Genomic DNA, 19,940 nt, shown 5'->3' with positions numbered 1-19,940 from the left:
GGATGGCTGTACCTGTGGTGAGCTATGATGCAGCTTTGTTGTGATGATTGTCGTAGAAGTGGTTAGTTAGGATGGAGTTGTGATGTGATGCTTGTAGACGGTGGGTTATGATCAAGTTTTGTGATAACTGTAGATGTGGTGGTGAGCTATGATTCACTTTAGTGATGTGATGATGGTTGTAGATGTGATAAACCATGTATGATGGAGTCTAGTGATATGACTGGCTATGATAAAGTTTGATGATGTGGTAAGTTGTAGATGTGGTGGGTTATGAGGGTTTTTTGACGTAATGGTTGTAAATGTAGTGGGCTCTATGCTTCGATAGTGCCCTCTTCTTCAGACAACTTTCCTCTCATTACAGTTTTTTCTATTCAATTCGTTGTATTCTAATCCTAAAAAATAATTTGTTAAAGATGCTAAACGAGAGAGAGAGAGAGAGAGAGAGAGAGAGAGAGAGTGTTAAGTTTTAGAAGTATTTCATTCCTAATATTAACGCCAATGTTGCTAACGACAGTTAACCTCAAAATAAACCAAGAAAGACTTTCCTGTTAAGGCGGTTGGTTGGAGGGAAGGAGCACCCCCTTCTCCGACCTGTCCTCGGCCAGTGGTTCCCGCATTTTACTTCCCACTGTCCAGCTTATTCCACAAGTCGACAGTTCATGCTAAAGAAACGCTTTCTCACATCTCTCCGCACATTTTTCTCGCCTAAACCTCCAAATGTGAGCTTTCTTCGTACATCGATGTTACCGTTGTCATGGCCCATTAGGAATCCATGTGCTGGCATAAAGTCTCCTAATACCACTCTTTCTCTCAAAGTTGGTTAAAACTGAGGGTTCACTCATCACGTTGCTCACTCCACCCACGAGCACAGTATTGGTGACAGAACACCTGTTGTGATTCGTTGCACCCCCTGTGCTCAAGGAGTTTTGCCAGGGTTGTGGATTGTGCCGCGCTCGTGAGTTGTAACTCGAGGTTGTCATGATGGCGTTGGGGAGGATAGAAGCAAGAAGCGGTGATGACTGAAGATGGAGGGGACTCTAGAATATGAGTCACAAGCGAGAGACACGGATGTGGGCGGTGGTGAGAGGCTGGTCATGAGTCTTTGCTCCATAAAACACTTCACGAAGGTCGAACGAACATTTAGCTAGAACACACTGCCGTTGACATCATCACCACACACGATCCGGTAATTCCACGAAAGTGATGTCAGTCATTTTTCCTATGTTGGTGCATCTATCTGCGTCTAACACGTTGGCATCTATCAAATTCTCCAGTTGTATCATCCAACAGGTGTATTTATCACATCCCTCTAACCTTTGTAAATCCATGAATAAAATAAAATGGTAGAGCTCTGACGTTCCTAAACATATTAAAATCGTCCGCATGGTGTTGAAATCTCCGGCGCTTTCTGTGTTGTGATACGGGGAGCGGCCAGCCGTCCGGCGGAGCTTGGCCGCGGCGCCACCACACCCGGCCTCACTCTCCGCGAGCCGCCCCACCAGCCCGCTCCAACGCCACAACAGCTCGGCGCCAACCACCGCAGCTCTACACTCTACAACACCAAGGTAGGTACAACAAGTGGTTACAGGCATCGCGGACATGGCGGTGTGGGGCAGCACGACGGGATCAGTAGCCTGCAGGTAGCCACGGTTCGATGCCAATCTCAAGGAGTGTAATAACTAGACAGATGAACCGGTTTGAGGAACTGCCCTGGCGGGAGGTAAATATCGATGACCAGGGTGGTGCAACTGCCCAAGGGCGGCTGGGATACAGCCGGACTCGGACCCGCCCAGTGTCGTCCGTCAGTAACTTTAGATTCCTGGCAGCTCAATGACCATTCTCACTGTAGCATATCAACGCATCGAAAATCTAGTAAGATGAAAAAAAGCGATGCGAGTCTAATGTTAGTGATAAGCCGTCATGATGACAATGAGTACTAAAAGGGATTATTATGGCTGGGGATGGAAATGGGGTAAAACACGCCAGGTGTCAAAGTTCGACCAACAATTTTTCCGTAAATTGCTGTATGAGCGCCATTTAGGACGTTATCAATATTTTTGTTTTTGTTTCAGTGTAATCAAACAGCCATGTTTTCCTCCCACTGATAAATGTCTCTGAATATTTGTTTGCTGGTTGACGACGTGTAAACTTCCATTCATACGTACTCCAACCCTCCCCATTCTTAAACCAGCAAAGGTTCGAATCCTGCTTCATTGTTTATCCACCTGTTCATCCTCCCTTACGGGCTGGTCGATAGAATGGGTACCTGGCATACGCTAGTGTGTGTTTGTGTGTGTGTGTGCATACAGATGAGTACAGACATAGTAACTATACACGAGGTTAGGAAGACAGGGCATCACCAGAGTAAAACTCCCTGTGAAACACAAATAGTAATCACCTGATGCATCCAGTACACGGCAACGTAAAACCGATTTTGTAATAAGTGAACAATTTTTCTGTAAATGTGAGGTCATGCTCTACGTATGTCACACACACACACGCAGACACACACACACGAGACTATATATTATCCCGGGAGATAGGGGAGAAAGAATACTTCCCACTTATTCCCTCCCTTTCGCAGAAGCCGACTAAAAGGGATGGGAGTGGGGGATTGGAAATCCTCCCCTCCAGTTTTTACTTTTCCAAGACAATGAACAGAAAAGGGGACAAGGGAGAAATTTTTCCTCTAAGGCTCGTCCTGTTCATGACGCTACCTCGCTAATGCGGTAAATGGCGAATATATGAAATATATATATATATATATATATATATATATATATATATATATATATATATATATATATATATATATATATATTGCCGGATGCATCTGCTTGAGGTTACACAGCGACTGGAAAGATCCTGTGTAACACTGGAAATGTAGTCTCGTGGAAGAACTTCACACGCCAGAGGAGTCCATCACTTCCCTGCTACTGGTGGTCTCTGGAAAGGTGTTGGGTAACCTCCTTGGTGTAGCGGTTACCACTTCAGAACGTGACGCATTCACGGGCCGCCCAGGTCGAGCGCACGGTTCGAATCCAGGTTGCGGCAGTTGGTCCACAGTCAACTCAGGTGTTCATCCATTCCGACGGATTGAAAGGTAGAATGGGTACCCAGCTAGCATAAAAGTACCTTCAGAAATTGGTGCTCGAGTAATCATATATATATATATATATATATATATATATATATATATTTTTTTTTTTTCTTTTAAACTATTCGCCATTTCCCGCGTTAGCGAGGTAGCGTTAAGAGCAGAGGACTGGGCCTTTTTTGGAATATCCTCACCTGGCCCCCTCTGTTCCTTCTTTGGAAAATTAAAAAAAAAAAACGAGAGGGGAGGATTTCCAGCCCCCCGGCTCCCTCCCCTTTTCGTCGCCTTCTACGACACGCAGGGAATACGTGGGAAGTATTCTTAATCCCCTATCCCCAGGGATATATATATATATATATATATATATATATATATATATATATATATATATATATATATATTCTTTCTTTTCTCTCTTTTAAACTATTCGCCATTTCCCGCGTTAGCGAGGTAGCGCTAAGAACAGAGGACTGGGCCTTTTTTGGAATATCCTCACCTGGCCCCCTCTGTTCCTTCTTTGGAAAATTAAAAAAAAAAAAAACGAGAGGGGAGGATTTCCAGCCCCCCGCTCCCTCCCCTTTTAGTCGCCTTCTACGACACGCAGGGAATACGTGGGAAGTATTCTTAATCCCCTATCCCCAGGGATAATATATATATATATATATATATATATATATATATATATATATATATATATATATATATATATATATATATATATATATATACTTCAATTTCATATTACGTACAGTGTGTTTGTAAAGCGCTAATGAGTAGAGAGGAATCTTCCAAATTGAACTGGTCAACACCCACTCTTCACACCCACTTGTGTAGCTAATGACAGCCCGGATTAATGTATTCCTAATTCATATGCATATGTCCAGCCTAAACTCATCGCGTTGGAGTCTGCACTGGGTTCTTTTACTATTCACTCTGCTCATCTTTGGAATAATAAAAACAAATAGATGCTAATTATGAATTCGTCTTCACTGAATGAACCAAAACTGCCTCACAATCTAAGTTTGAAAATATCGAAGTTACATCATTCCCTGGAGCAAGCGGTGCGTCCTCCTGGCACAATGTACACTAGACTTATACAGTATTTCCCACCACGCCCCATCGACCGCCAGGCCTGCGCCGTTCTCGTCTTCATTTGTATGTCTGTCATTAACTCTTCTTTCACTGTCATTTTGTCGCTACTTCGTTCTTCTCCCATCATTTTACTTTTACTTCATGTCATTAATTTTCATTATTCTGTAAAATGGTTGGAGCTACGACCGTGGGTGTCAGGAGGCGTTTACCACACTCCGCTCCCCTGAGTCACACGGGATGTTTTTCTTTTTGAGCGCAATGCGATTTCCTGTCCGCCTCCGACCACATAACCCTTAAAAATATCCACCGAGTGTCTGGAACCTCGACCACTCCTGCTCCCCCATAAATAGTAAATGTAGAAACTTCAATGACTTTACAAGAAACAAAGTTCTTCATTATGGATAGGGAAAACAACACAACGCGTCTTGCGTGAGTATAAATGATGATACTTGGTTTACATCTGGGTTCTAGGCCAGCAGGAGCAATATGGCGGGGAAACAACAATATCACAAGAGAAGAAACGCATGCGCTGTCCAGACCCGCGGCAAGCGCACGGTTGCGGCAGCAGCAGCAGCACATTCACCCCAGCGGCCGGTCGTTTTGCTTGACCTTCATGGTGTAGATACTGTGTGTGTGTGTGTGTGTGTGCACAATTTCCTATTTGTAAAGTGTGGAGAGGGAGATTTACGCTCGTGGGGACCACCTCTTGTTCGTATGTGTCTGCAGTCAAAGCACAATACTGGCAGCCACCTGTGGCGTCCGAAGACACTGGAGAAATCTTGCCTTTTTTACAAATCTACCTACGCCAAAGTCCCGCGGGAAGCCATGGTGGTGGTGGTGGTGGGGGGGGGGGGGGGGGGGGGAAATAATATCGTGCGTGCAGGAAGGGAGCGTAATGTCAAGGCCGACAGGCGTTGTTGCCACAGATGTGAAACGTACCAGGCAGCCCTCACCCAGGCAGGTTGCGGGGTAGGCAGCCGTCACACAAGCGTTGTGAATAATATCGTGCGTGCAGGAAGGGAGCGTAATGTCAAGGCCGACAGGCGTTGTTGCCACAGATGTGAAACGTACCAGGCAGCCCTCACCCAGGCAGGTTGCGGGGTAGGCAGCCGTCACACAAGCGTTGTGAGGGACACGCAGCCATCACACAGGCAACAACAGGTGCTAAGTGAAGGGCTTATAGAGAGGTGACGGAGACGATGAGGAATGGATGGTACGGACGCCGGCGTCCGTGCCAGCGAGAAGCTGCAGACCCTGGGAGCAGATGTACATACATATAAAGAACAATCTGACCTGGCCGTACAGGTCACTACTGCTCAGGTCAAACGTGTGTATTAAGGAGGCTGGTTATCGACATAACACACAGGCGAGAAACATAGAGCCAGACTATGCCTGAGGAGTCGGGGAACGATTAACCTTGACGAACGCCCAACACCAGCCCGCCCTCCCCTCACACCCACTACCAGCCCTTCATGAGTCATACGGCGCAGCACCGCCACACACTATCCCAGCCAACATCATCCACACTCCATCCTAGCAACCGCAACGTACATCACATCTTCCACCATACTGTCGGAAAAAAAAGTAATCACGCAACGCTTTTGTTTATGTGGTAAACGAGGACGTTGCACGAACACAGATAAAACCAGATGCAGAGGAAATATTTTCATGAAAAACCACAGAGAACAAAACAATGTCCATAATAAAGTTGACGAGGGATACAGAGCATTATGTAGCCAGAAACCAGGGCGTTGTGGTGGAAGGTTCTATGAAACTGTAAAATGACGGGGTGGGAACGTGGATACCTGGTACTTCAAATATACGGGAAGGTTAAAACTGAAATTGCCTAAAAGTACAGGAATAAAGCCACGTCCTATGCAATATCTACATGAAAGTTTATGACTCTGTGCCATACAAAAGGCTGGTAAAAAACCTGGATCTTTCAGGAAGAAATTAAGGGGTTAGACTTTTTCGACAGACAGAAAATCAAGTATCTTAGGGGTAAGGGAAGGTGACGCTTGTCAGGGTAGCCATCTCGAGATGGACTGAAGTCACCAGTAGACACATGTACAGCATCTACTAATGTTAGACATCTAGGAGTGGATTTAGCAGCGAATGGAACCATGGAAGCAGAAGTGAGTCACAGGGTGGGGGAGGGGGCGAAGGTTCTGGAGCACTGAAAAATGTGTGGAAGGCGAGAACGTTATCTCGGAGAGCAAAAATGGTTTTTTTTTTGAAGGAAAAGTGGTTCCAACAATGTTATATGGTTGCGCCAACTTGTTAACGCGGGAAACGGCGATCAAGTACCATATTGTTATGGAGGCATATATTCTCTTCTGGATTTCAGAATTAACTTGATTTTTGTTTATTTACCAGAACAGCATTTGCTCCGATGCTCACTCGGACTGTGTCGCTGGTGCTAATGGTAGCCGCCTCTGCCACAGCCAGATCCACGGACTTACAGCCTTCCTTTGTCTTTAACGGAGTGGACAAACCATCGGATGGTCGTAGACCTTTCCAGGCGGCGTCCAAGGTCTCCCTGGAGAAGGTCAAACGGTCGGATCATTGCATCCATACGGGGAAGATCGTCGTCTCGAGGAAGAACGTGGCCCAAAACACGTGTCTGAATCCCCCGCAGAGGGTGACGAGGGAGACGGTGGCATCGGCGGAGTGCTGGGGGCAGGACGATGAGTGTCGTTCCATCACTAACAACGTCGCCCGTTCTACCCCAGTGTTAGACAAGCCCCTGGAGAGGACCAGATGGGTGAATCGCTGTATTGTGACGGGACTGCACGTCGTCACGACTACGGCGGAAGTAGTGAACACATGTTTGGATCCCTCGCGCACGGTGACAGAGGTGATCCATGAGTCAGCAGAGTGCTGGACCCAGAAGGGTTCTTATCAAGTATGTCCTGCCATCGCCGTCAGGTGCAGGTGCGGTAACTGCAGCTACGTGGCCAAAGTCGACCCCTGCAGGTGTGAGAAGATATACGGCTGTGGACTAGATCCTTTCTAACCAGGGCTGTACATCAAGTCTTAGGTTACGTCACCTACCTTGGCTGTAGTTACGCGTCACTACAGGTTTCAATAATGTTGCGGCAATATTCGTATGATGGTAGCAGAGGTGTAAATAACTGCATTGAACAGTAACATTTTCTCTTTGGAACAGCTACTCTGAATATCTAAATAAAAACAAAATAAAGAAGAAAATGTAATGATTTTTTCTCCCCTTGACGGTAAACAAACTCGTACTTGGATGTGCTGTCGACCTGCCTGCCACGTCTTCAGGATGCTGGGGGCGACATGTATAATTATACAGATGCAAGAATGTTGTGCTATATGGTACATCTAATACCAACTCACTTTATATATATATATATATATATATATATATATATATATATATATATATATATATTTTTTTTTTTTTTTTTCTTTTAAACTATTCGCCATTTCCCGCGTTAGCGAGGTAGCGTTAAGAACAGAGGACTGGGCCTTTTTTGGAATATCCTCACCTGGCCCCCTCTGTTCCTTCTTTTGGAAAATGAAAAAAAAACGAGAGGGGAGGATTATATATATATATATATATATATATATATAATTTTGCTTTGTCGCTGTCTCCCGCGTTTGCGAGGTAGCGCAAGGAAACAGACGAAAGAAATGGCCCAACCCACCCCCATACACATGTATATACATACACGTCCACACACGCAAGTATACATACCTATACATCTCACTGTACACATATATATACACACACAGACACATACATATATACCCATGCACACAATTCACACTGCCTTTATTCATTCCCATCGCCACCACACATGGAATACCATCCCCCTCCCCCCTCATGTGTGCGAGGTAGCGCTAGGAAAAGACAACAAAGGCCCCATTCGTTCACACTCAGCCTCTAGCTGTCATGCAATAATGCCCGAAACCACAGCACCCTTTCCACATCCAGGCCCCACACAACTTTCCATGGTTTACCCCAGAAGCTTCACATGCCCTGATTCAATCCACTGACAGCACGTCAACCCCGGTATACCACATCGATCCAATTCACTCTATTCCTTGCCCGCCTTTCACCCTCCTGCATGTTCAGGCCCCGATCACTCAAAATCTTTTTCACTCCATCTTTCCACCTCCAATTTGGTCTCCCACTTCTCGTTCCCTCCACCTCCGACACATATATCCTCTTGGTCAATCTTTCCTCACTCATTCTCTCCATGTGCCCAAACCATTTCAAAACACCCTCTTCTGCTCTCTCAACCACGCTCTTTTTATTACCACACATCTCTCTTACCCTTACATTATATATATATATATATATATATATATATATATATATATATATATATATATATATATATATATATATATATATATATATATATATATATGTATATACACAAACATGTACATATTCATACTTGCTGCCTTCATCTATACCCGTCGCTACCCCGCCACACACGAAATAGCATTCCCCCCCACCCCCTCCAGCGAGGTAGCGCCAGGAACAGACGAAAAAAGGCCACATTCGTTCACACTGTCTCTAGCTGTCAAGTGTAATGCACCGAAACCACAGTTCCCTTTCCACACACACACACACACACACACACACACACACACACATATATATATATATATATATATATATATATATATATATATATATATATATATATATATATATATTCTTTCTTTCAAACTATTCGCCATTTCCCGCATCAGCGAGGTAGCGTTAAGAACAGAGGACTGAGCCTTTGAGGGACTACCCCCACCCGGCCCAATTCTCTGTTCCTTCCTTTGGAAAATTAAAAAAAAAACGAGAGGGGAGGATTTCCAGCCCCCCGCTCCCTCCCCTTTTAGTCGCCTTCTACGACACGCAGGGATTACGTGGGAAGTATTCTTGCTCCCCTATCCCCAGGGATAATATATATATATATATATATATATATATATATATATATATATATATATATATATATATATATATATATATATTTTTTTTTTTTTTTTTATACTTTGTCGCTGTCTCCCGCGTTTGCGAGGTAGCGCAAGGAAACAGACGAAAGAAATGGTCCAACCCCCCCCCCCCCCCCCATACACATGTACATACACACGTCCACACACGCAAAAATACATACCTACACAGCTTTCCATGGTTTACCCCAGACGCTTCACATGCCTTGATTCACTCCACTGACAGCACGTCAACCCCTGTATACCACATCGCTCCAATTCACTCTATTCCTTGCCCTCCTTTCACCCTCCTGCATGTTCAGGCCCCGATCACACAAAATCTTTTTCACTCCATCTTTCCACCTCCAATTTGGTCTCCCTCTTCTCCTCGTTCCCTCCACCTCCGACACATATATCCTCTTGGTCAATCTTTCCTCACTCATTCTCTCCATGTGCCCAAACCATTTCAAAACACCCTCTTCTGCTCTCTCAACCACGCTCTTTTTATTTCCACACATCTCTCTTACCCTTACGTTACTTACTCGATCAAACCACCTCACACCACACATTGTCCTCAAACATCTCATTTCCAGCACATCCATCCTCCTGCGCACAACTCTATCCATAGCCCACGCCTCGCAACCATACAACATTGTTGAAGGAATATATATATATATATATATATATATATATATATATATATATATATATATATATATATATATATATATATTGTTGAAAGAAAATAATGCCGAAAATATTGGATATGTAAATATAATTTAACCCGTTCAGACATAAGTATTGGTTACTTTACCCAACAATTCGGCAAAATAATCGCTGCCCATAGAATAAGAGACAAGCTTTCATATATATGATTCCAGCAGTGTTTGATGTACGGTGTAGGAGAAAACTTGCGAGGTAAACTAACATCATTCTCTCTGATTACGTGGTTTTTCGTAACTTACGGACATAATTTACCATATGTTTCACTACACTGTATCGATAATGCCCTACTAATTAATTCATTCATTACAGAACTAACTACCAACTATCTCATGCAGGATGTCCGAGGCCAAGATGAAGGAGGCGGCGAAGGAGAAGCTGAAGGAGTCGAGTGACCCGCTTGAGAAACTCCGGAACTTTTGTCTCTCGGAAGGCTACTGCGGCCTCCTCAGACTTGGCAAGTAAGCGTCCCTGTTCAACAACTTCTGCCTACCTCTACTCTCCCATAACCTTTGACTTGCGATGCTTCGGGTTCTTCGATGACCCAGCTATCTCTGTGCTTTCCCGGACTGTAGAACGAGCCGATTGTAGTAGGGGAGTGACAAATTCGAATTAACCATGTGGAACCTGAGAACTGTAAATCGGGTATTCACAAAATCATGCAGATGCGTCCTGGCATATAAAGAATTGGATGACAAAATCCATAACTCCAGTCTGAAGGGCGTCTGTGTTTATAAAAAAATATATTTATATAAAGAATCAGCTTGTAACGTAACCAAAACACTGCCTCTGAGGGACCCGATGATCTGTTGCTTTGTGCATTGCCTTACATTCCCTCTGTATTGCTGTGTTTCACTAGTTTGCTTTGTGTTGTCAAGCTGCTATGTTGAATTCCAGACCTGAGAGCTGCTTAGTGTGACTAACCTAGCAGCTTGACAGCAGTGTAAAGGGACATGCTGAGCCATTTACCTCCGTCAGGGTGTTCCGAGTGATGGACAAGGACCGATCATGGACGCTGTCGAAGGAAGAGCTGAGTAACGGGGTGGCCAAGTTCGGTCTGGACTTCTCCGAAGCTGACATCAACAAGCTCTTCTCCGCCTTCGAGAAGGACGGACAGAGCGGAATCAACTACGAGGAGTTCCTCGAGGCCCTAAGGGTGAGGCTGGTGCACCTGAGGGGAGGGCAGGGTGAGGGAATGGGAACCAGAGGTGAGAAACAGGATGAAAAGTGATAAAGGAAGAAACAAGGTTATGATGGAGACAAAAGATATAATAAATACAGTGAATGACAGTGGATGAAGAAAAAGAAAATATAAGGTAAAGAAAGAGGGAAGAAGATACAATTAGAGAAATGGAAAGAGGTTGAGGATGTCGGTAGCTGTAGAGGTGGAAGTGCACATACATGTACGAGTATATATGGTTGCTCGCCTTGCTTGCACACCTGCAGATTTAGGATGTGTGAAGACTGGAAAATGTGTAAGTGTGTTTTATGCACAAGTGTTACTGTGGATGTGTATTTCAATTTGTGTGTATGTGTGTGTGTGTGTGTGTGTGTGTGTGTGTGTGTGTGTGTGTGTGTGTGTGTGTGTGTATGATGGTGAAGGAAAGAACCAACATTCCTTACTAAATCAACACCCCAACACCCTCTCCATCAGCCTAGTATGAACGAGCCCAGAAAGAAGGCAGTGGAGGCCGTGTTCAAACACCTTGACAAGACGGGCGACGGGATAGTATCCGTGGAAGACCTCAAGGGCGTCTACTCGGCCAAGAAACACCCTAAGGTCGTGAAGGGCGAAGCCACTGAGGAAGAGCTCCTCAAGAAGTTCCTTAACATGTTTGAAAGTAACTCCTCCATGGACGGCAAGGTATTTCAACCCAAAAGTTTCTAGTTGTAAGGATCTTTACAAATGACACATTAGCAATAATTTTCCAATGTTTCTCCTCAGTGTTCTATACAGTGCTACTTCCTCCCCGTTGCAGGTGACGAAGCAGGAGTTCTTGGACTATTACTCTAGCCTGAGCAAGAACCTTGACGACGATGAATACTTTGTGTCTGTCGTCAACATGAGCTGGGGACTCTAGGACTCCAGTGGTTTAGTGGCACTCCGGCGGCTGCTTCACAAACCCTTCTGGTGGAGTTGCTGCAGGACTCTGCTAGGGGTACTGCAGGACTCCGTCGATCGGGGCGATTTAGGGCTCTACTGGAAGGGCGTTGCAGAGGTTTGCTGATGGAGTGCTACAAAACTCCGCTGGATGGGCACTGTAGGATTCTGCTGGTGAGGTGGTGAAGGACTCTTTTTGCCGTTTATGGTGGAGTGGCCGTAGGATATTGCTGGTGGTGTGGGACTCCGCTTGTGGGGGGATGGGGGTGCTGTGGGGATCTGCCAGTTCTGTAGAACTCGTCTGGTGGTGTTCTGAAGCACTGTGTAGTTAAGACGTCCAGCTGGGCCCTCATGGTGAGGTAAGACTGGCGAGATGCTGCTGAGGTCTGCTGGCTGGTCCTATGGGACCGTTAGCGAGTTGCTTCAGGCTACTACCTGGTAGGGTACTGCAGGACTCTGCTGGTGGGAATGTGGTGTTGGGCAGTGGTACTGTAGAATGCGGCTGGCTAGAGCGGTCCAGGACCATTGTTTGGTGTAGGAGGGGGTGGAGGTTTCTGCTGGTGTCGCATGACTAAGCTGGTGCTGACGAAATCTAGCACTCACCTCTGTACGTGAAGATGCCATTAATAAAAGTATCCACACAATATCCTTGTAATAACTGTCACCTTCACCGATATTACTTGGGAAATAATGAATAAATAAACAACTAAGAGAGTAAAATCTTGAAAAATCTATGTATCTTCAATATGGAGATTACCTGATGGACGTAGATAAGCACATCTCTAAAAAAAAAAAGAAAAAAAAAGAAAAAAAAAAGAAAATTCGTGGTTACACTACAACGAGTGAACATGTCTAGCTCTCTTCATACAGTCATACGTTCCCTCACGCACGAGCAATAACAGCTGACAGCAAAAACCAAAGTAATAACCACACTCACACACTGTGGGCTTCCGTGGTGTAGTGGTCAGCATCGTTGACCATGAGTCATGTATGGGCCACCCGGTTCGAATCCTTTGCACGGCAGTCAGCCCAAAACCAACCCAGCTGATCATTCTTCCACCTTGGGGAGTGTACGTATGTATGGAAGGGGCGTGTATGTAAGTACCTTATTAAGTGACAGGGCACCACGAATGTAAAACTCTCCCCCGTAACATATAAACAGTAATCATATATACATATATATATATATATATATATATATATATATATATATATATATATATATATATATATATATATATATATATACATATATATTACAAAACATGAATTTCCCATCTTTCCACCCTTGCAAGTAATCAGCTTCCTTAATCTATGCAACCTTGTGCACCAAAATCAAATCAGGTGGTCACCTCCACAGCGACGAAGGTCACACTGAGGCATGCCCAGCATTTCCTCTCACTCCCTGCACTTCAAACCTCGGCTCTCGTCATCCCTCCAGGTCCGCAGTAGTACCAACTATCTTGACACCCGCCACAATTGTGGTTTATTGAACTTATGAAAGTTTAGTTTGGAGTATTCTGTTTAATAACTTTATTTTCATGATTTAGCTAATGATATAATGATATATGATAATGATTAATCTGTATATCACACATTAATAAATGTTCATGATCATATAAAGATACAAGTGTTATCTGCCTTGCCTAATGTCCCATCATGAGTTACTACGAAGCATCAACATGCAAAAAATCTACTGCCATGATGTCTGCCTCTACCTAATACATACACAAGGCCCGCCAATCAAGCAATCACAAGCAGGCCCCCTCGGAAATTATGTGACGCAAATCACCTTATCCCACGTAAAACAGTGTTGGTGTCCGCCAGTCAAATTGGCGCCCTCTGGCGAACAGTGGAAACTATGTGAGGTGCCGGCATACTACATGAACCAGCCTCTGTAGCAGTTTAGCTGCTGTATGACGTGTCAAGAGGAAAGAGAAGCCATTGAAGTACTAGCTGGTGGTGAAAAACCCAGTTTTCCTGGTCTTACTTCATCTTATACCTGATAGTTCTGCTGTAGCCAACTCACGCCTACTTCACTGGCGGGCACTTTACATTACGAATCTGAACTTCCCATCATTCACCACTTCTGAGTAACAGTAATAAGTTTTTACTAAATAATATGTACATCTATGCAGTTACGTGGACTAGATCCTAATTAGCTGGTCGCCTTCACCGATGGCTGAAGTCTGCAGTTTCTGACGTGTGCTTTCTTTTTGAGTTATCGTAGAACGAGTAATGTCCGCTTATAACCAGATTTACAAAGCAGGGGGTAAAGATTTTCTAGTGAAGGGACAAAAATCAACGCTGTCCCTCAGTCACAACAAAAACGTACTCTATTTTCTCAATCAAAACACTGTATATATATATATATATATATATATATATATATATATATATATATATATATATATATATATATATATATACATATATATATATATATATATATACACACAAAAATGTGTATGTTTGAAGGAATAGTTGTTCCAACAATGTTATATTGTTGCGAGGCATGGGCTATAGATAGGGTTGTGCGGAGGAGGGTGGATGTGTTGGAAATGAGATGTTTGAGGACAATATGTGGTGTGAGGTGGTTTGATCGGATAAGTAATGAAAGGGTAAGAGAGATGTGTGGTAATAAAAAGAGTGTGGTTGAGAGAGCAGGAGAAGGTGTATTGAAATGGTTTGGTCTCATGGAGAGAACGAGTGAGGAAAGATTGACAAAAAAGATATATGTGTCAGAGGTGGAGGGAACGAGGAGAAGCGGGAGACCAAACTGGAGGTGGAAGGATGGAGTGAAAAAAATTTTGAGTGATCGGGGCCAAAACATACAGAAGGGTGAAAGGCGTACAAGGAATAGAGTGAATTGGAACGATGTGGTATACCGGGGTCGACGTGCTGTCAATGGATTGAACCAGGGAAAGTGAAGCGTTTAGGGTAAACCGTGGAAAGTTTCGTGGGGCCTGGATGTGGAAAGGGAGCGGAGGTTTCGGTGCATTACACATGAAAGCTAGAGACTGAGTGTGAACGAATGTGGCCTTTGTTGTCTTTTCCTAGCGCTGCCTCGCGCGCGCGGCAGGAGGGGGGGTGGGGGTGCTATTTCATGCGTGGTGGGGTGGAGACAGGAATGGATGAAGGCAGCAAGCATGAATATGTACATGTGTATATATGTATATGTATGTATACGATGAAATGTATAGGAATATATATGTGCGTCTGTGGGCGTTTATTTATATACATGTGTGTGTAAGTGGGTTTGGTAATTGTTACGTCTGTTTCCATGCTCTACTTCGATAACGCGGGAGACAGCGACTAAGTATGATGAATAAATTCATAAATAAATATATAAATAAATAAATAAATAAATGAATATATATATATATATATATATATATATATATATATATATATATATATATATATATATATATATATATATATATCTTAGTCCTCTCCTCCACCTTTCCACACAATCTAGATTAGCTTGCATTCTTTCATTCTTCACCCTTGTGTAAGACGAAATGTGTCAAGGCATCTGGTGTGGATTGTACTGCAGTTGAATTTCTTAACATATGAGGTAACTTTTGTTGACTGATTAGTTAGTATTTTCAATGTAAATATGGATTATGGTGAGGTACCTGAGGATTGACAGAATGCATATATAGTGCCACTATATAAAGGCAAGAGAAACATAGGTGAGTGGTCAAATTAGAAAGTTATGACTTTGTTGAGTGTGCCAATAAAGATGTATGGAAGAGTGATGGCATGTATAGATCATCAAACTAGGGAAGAACAATGTGGTTTGTGGAGTGGTGAAAGATATAGTGATCAGGTGTTTGCTTTAAAGTATGTCTGAGAAATACTTGATAGGGTTGATAGAGGTGGTCTATGGTAGATGTTTGGAATAAATAGTGTGGAAGGGAAGCTATTAGAAACATTGAGTTTTTATCAAGAAAATAAGGTTGTGTGTGTGTGTGTGTGTGTAAGTAGGTCGAGGGGAGGATGACTGGTTACAGGTGAAGGTGGGTCTGCAGCAGGAGTATACAGTGTCACTATGGCTATTTAATTTGTTTATGGATGGGGTTGTGGGGGAGGTGAACATAAGGGTCTTGGAGGGAGGGATGAGTGTGCATTCTGTGGGGATGAGGGGAGCCTGGCAAGTGAGTCAGTTGTTTGCTGATGATGCAGCATTGTTGGCGGATTCAGGTGAGAAACTGCAAAAGTATGTGTCTGGGTTTGGGGGTGTGTGTGAAAGAAAGTAGAGAGTGGATGTGAATAGGAACAAGGTTATTAGCTCCAGCTAGGTAGCACAAGAAACAATCAAAGGCCACATCAGCTCTTATCTATTCTCTAGCTGTCATTTGTAATGCCTTGAAATCACAGCTCTTTTTCCACAACCAGGCCCAAAGACCTTTCCATAGTTTACCCCAGGCGCTTCATATGCCCTAGTTCAGTCCATTGTAGAAAATGTGAATGTGTATCCCTGGGGATAGGGGAGAAAGAATACTTCCCACGTATTCCCTGCGTGTCGTAGAAGGCGATTAAAAGGGAAGGGAGCGGGGGGCTGGAAATCCTCCCCTCTCGTTTTTTTTTAATTTTCCAAAAGAAGGAACAGAGAAGGGGGCCAGGTGAGGATATTCCCTCAAAGGCCCAGTCCTCTGTTCTTAACGCTACCTCGCTATCGCGGGAAATGGCGAATAGTATGAAAAAAAAAAAAAAAAATATATATCACAGAGGTGTCTAATCTAGCTTCGAAAACTCCACATCGCACAAATAGTTACATCTGCCTCGTAAGAACTGGCAATACCTGGTCACACGACGCAAGATTCTTCTCTTCTGAACAGTTACATGACTCTACTGAGGATTAATTCCAGTCCCAAGTACCCACTGGTCATTGTTGACTCTAAACAATCCCATCATATCAGCTCTTCCAGTATGACCTCGAGTCGAAAACGTTCCCTAATTAGACACGCGGGTGATTCGTCTCCTGTCTTGTAGATATTACCTTGTTATCTGATCCCGCCGGCTGCCTCCATGCGTGTGGCTCTGCCAGTAGGTAGAACGCGGAAGTGCTGGTCAGGTCACTGCGTCACATAACCCAAGTGCAGTCAGTGTCATCTCCATGAGCTTGGGTTGAGCTAGTGCTGTGGTAACGTTTGCTTTGCCTAAACCGCCAAACTTTAGAACTCTCCTCCCTTTCGTATCATTCCTTACACCCTGTCGCGTATCTAAAGGCAAGCCTTCCATTTTCTCTATTTCAGAATACTGATGTGATTTACATCTTGCACTTATTTTGATATATATATATATATATATATATATATATATATATATATATATATATATATATATATATTTTTTTTTTTTTTTTTTTTATTCTTACTATTCGCCGTTTCCCGCAATAGCGAGGTAGCGTTAAGAACAGAGGACTGGGCCTTTGAGGGAATATCCTCACCTGGCCCCCTTCTCTGTTCCATCTTTTGGAGAATTAAAAAAAAACCCAGAGGGGAGGATTTCCAGCCCCCCCGCTCCCTTCCCTTTTAGTCACCTTCTACGACACGCAGGGAATACGTGGGAAGTATTCTTTCTCCCCTATCCCCTATATATATATATATATATATATATATATATATATATATATATATATATATATATATATATATATATATATATATATATATATTTACGTTGGAGGTTCCAGTCAGACAAAAGTCGACATCAAGGCCAAGCTTTATTTGAAATTTACAGTAGTTTACGAAAGAAGGAAAAATAAGAGACGAGGAAAAGTATTTACGAATTTTTATGGGAGTGAAAAACCTGTCTTTTAGATCGTGCCAGGCCATAGTTATTAGTAAATACATGACAGGGTAGAGAGTTCCATAATTTTGAGGTGTAGGGAAAGAAACAGTTACCAAAACGGCCCACCCATGATTTATCAAGTGCCACACAGTAATCATGTGACACACTAGCTCTCCGAGTACTGCGTGATTTAGCACACAAGCAGCCAGCTCTCGGGAGCAAAGAACAAAGTAATACCTATCCAATAATACAGCCACGACAAAGATGATTTATAATCATTGTGTGACCTCGAATAGGTGGAGTCCGGCAACATCTATGTTGTGTGCGTGTGTATCATATATATATATATATATATATATATATATATATATATATATATATATATACAGATAGATAGATAGACAGATAGATAGATAGATAGATAGATAGATAGATAGAGAGAGAGAGAGAGAGAGAGAGAGAGAGAGAGAGAGAGAGAGAGAGAGAGAGAGAGAGAGAGAGAGAGAGAGATGTGTGGTTGTATGGAACCGGTTCTACAGACAGGTTCTTTACAACAAGGTCGGTAGACCGGCTTCTGCTAAATGAGCGGACTTGGTCGTCTTTGTTATTCTACAGAGTTGGTCGGGGATGTGGAGGTTCAACAGTATGTTTATTGTAACAAAGACAATCTGCTACCGGTTCAACAAATCCGGAATTATGTGCTCGAAAAGTTTCAAGAGGCCAATTCTAAAAAAATTGATAATGAATAAATACATCAAAATATGAATAAAGAACTGAGAAACTCTCGTACAGATTTTATTAAGTTAGTTTAGAGATGAGTCACTTGCGTTAGATATAGCTTCATTGACAAGCTGCGCAGGCGTGGGTGGGCGGCAACATCCCCCTTACTGTATGTTGACCTGACCTAATTTCCAATGTTTCGGCGTCAGGTTTTAAACCGAGTCGTAACTGTAAACGTTGGATGGAATTCTGGTCTTATTGTAACATGTATGTTTCACTGATAGACTTTGGTGTCCGTTATTCAGAGTCCAGCCTCTATTAACTAAACCAGTTTCCTGGCGGAATAAGATTTAAAACTACTCGACACATATATATATATATATATATATATATATATATATATATATATATATATATATATATATATATACATCGCTACCTCGCTAACGCGGGAGACAGCGACAAAGCAAAATAAATAAATAAATAAATGAATAAATAAATAAATATATATATATATATATATATATATATATATATATATATATATATATATATATATATATATATATATATATATATATATATTCGCCATTTCTCGCGTGAGTGAGGTAGCGTTAAGAACAGGACTGAGCTTTAGAGGGAAAATCCTCACTTGCCTATAAATAAGCGACATGTCACCTTTGTTAAGAATGATACGAGAAGGTAAATTCTAAAAGTTAGCTGCGTTGAAAAAGAAATAGACGTTACAACGGCACTAACCCAACCCTTAGGAGGTAACACTGACTGCACTGGGAGTATGTGACTTAGTGACCTGCCCAGCATTACAGTTTTCTACCTAATGGTCGAGCCACACGCAAGCAGGCAGCCGGAGGGATCAGATAACAAGGTAACATCTACAGAACAGGAAAAGAGCCACCCGCGTGGCTAATTAGGGAAAGTGTGTCGACTCTTGAGGTCAGACTGGAAGAGCTGATAAGATGGGCTTGCTTTAAGAGTCAGTAATGTCAAACAAGTACTTGGGACTGGATCCTCCACGCTAAACAAAGAAGAATTAATCCTTAGTAACTGTTCAGAGGAGAAGAATCTTGCGTCGTGAGAACAGGTATTGCCAGTTTCTTATGAGGCAGATGTAACTATTGGCGTGATGTGGAGTTTTCGAAGATAGAACAGCTGCTTCTGTGACATCAGGTATGTTTACTGACTGTGTTCAGTGGAATTACAGAACCATGACAGGGCTCGAAAGTAGTGCCGGGATTACGAGAGTATCAACCAAGGACTGGGTTTTGGAGGCGTCACTCTCTCCTAGGTTGCATCTGAGCCACTGGGTAATCCTGTGCACGTCTGAGTCTACACAGATCTTTAAGATTCGCGGCAGATCGAGCGGGATGCGATTCAAGTTGAAAGAAAACACAGTCGAGTTATGAGAGTGACAGCGAACTG

At 43.0% G+C, this 19,940-nt stretch overlaps 1 protein-coding gene across 1 annotated transcript; it reads left to right on the top strand.

Annotated features, from left to right (window-relative positions):
- Nucleotides 1–1,423: 1,423 nt before the first annotated feature.
- On the top strand, nucleotides 1,424–12,622 carry LOC139766905 (crustacean calcium-binding protein 23-like). Its single transcript, XM_071695924.1, has 5 exons — nucleotides 1,424–1,565; nucleotides 10,216–10,338; nucleotides 10,856–11,033; nucleotides 11,532–11,741; nucleotides 11,857–12,622. The coding sequence occupies exons 2-5, from the start codon at nucleotides 10,217–10,219 to the stop codon at nucleotides 11,956–11,958; spliced, it is 612 nt and encodes a 203-aa protein (XP_071552025.1). The 5' UTR covers nucleotides 1,424–1,565; nucleotide 10,216; the 3' UTR covers nucleotides 11,959–12,622.
- The last annotated feature ends 7,318 nt before the right edge of the window (nucleotides 12,623–19,940 follow it).

Source organism: Panulirus ornatus, chromosome 58 (assembly GCF_036320965.1).
Source record: "Panulirus ornatus isolate Po-2019 chromosome 58, ASM3632096v1, whole genome shotgun sequence".
NCBI classification, from domain to species: domain Eukaryota; kingdom Metazoa; phylum Arthropoda; class Malacostraca; order Decapoda; family Palinuridae; genus Panulirus; species Panulirus ornatus.
This window is presented reverse-complemented; position numbering and strand designations above follow the sequence as displayed.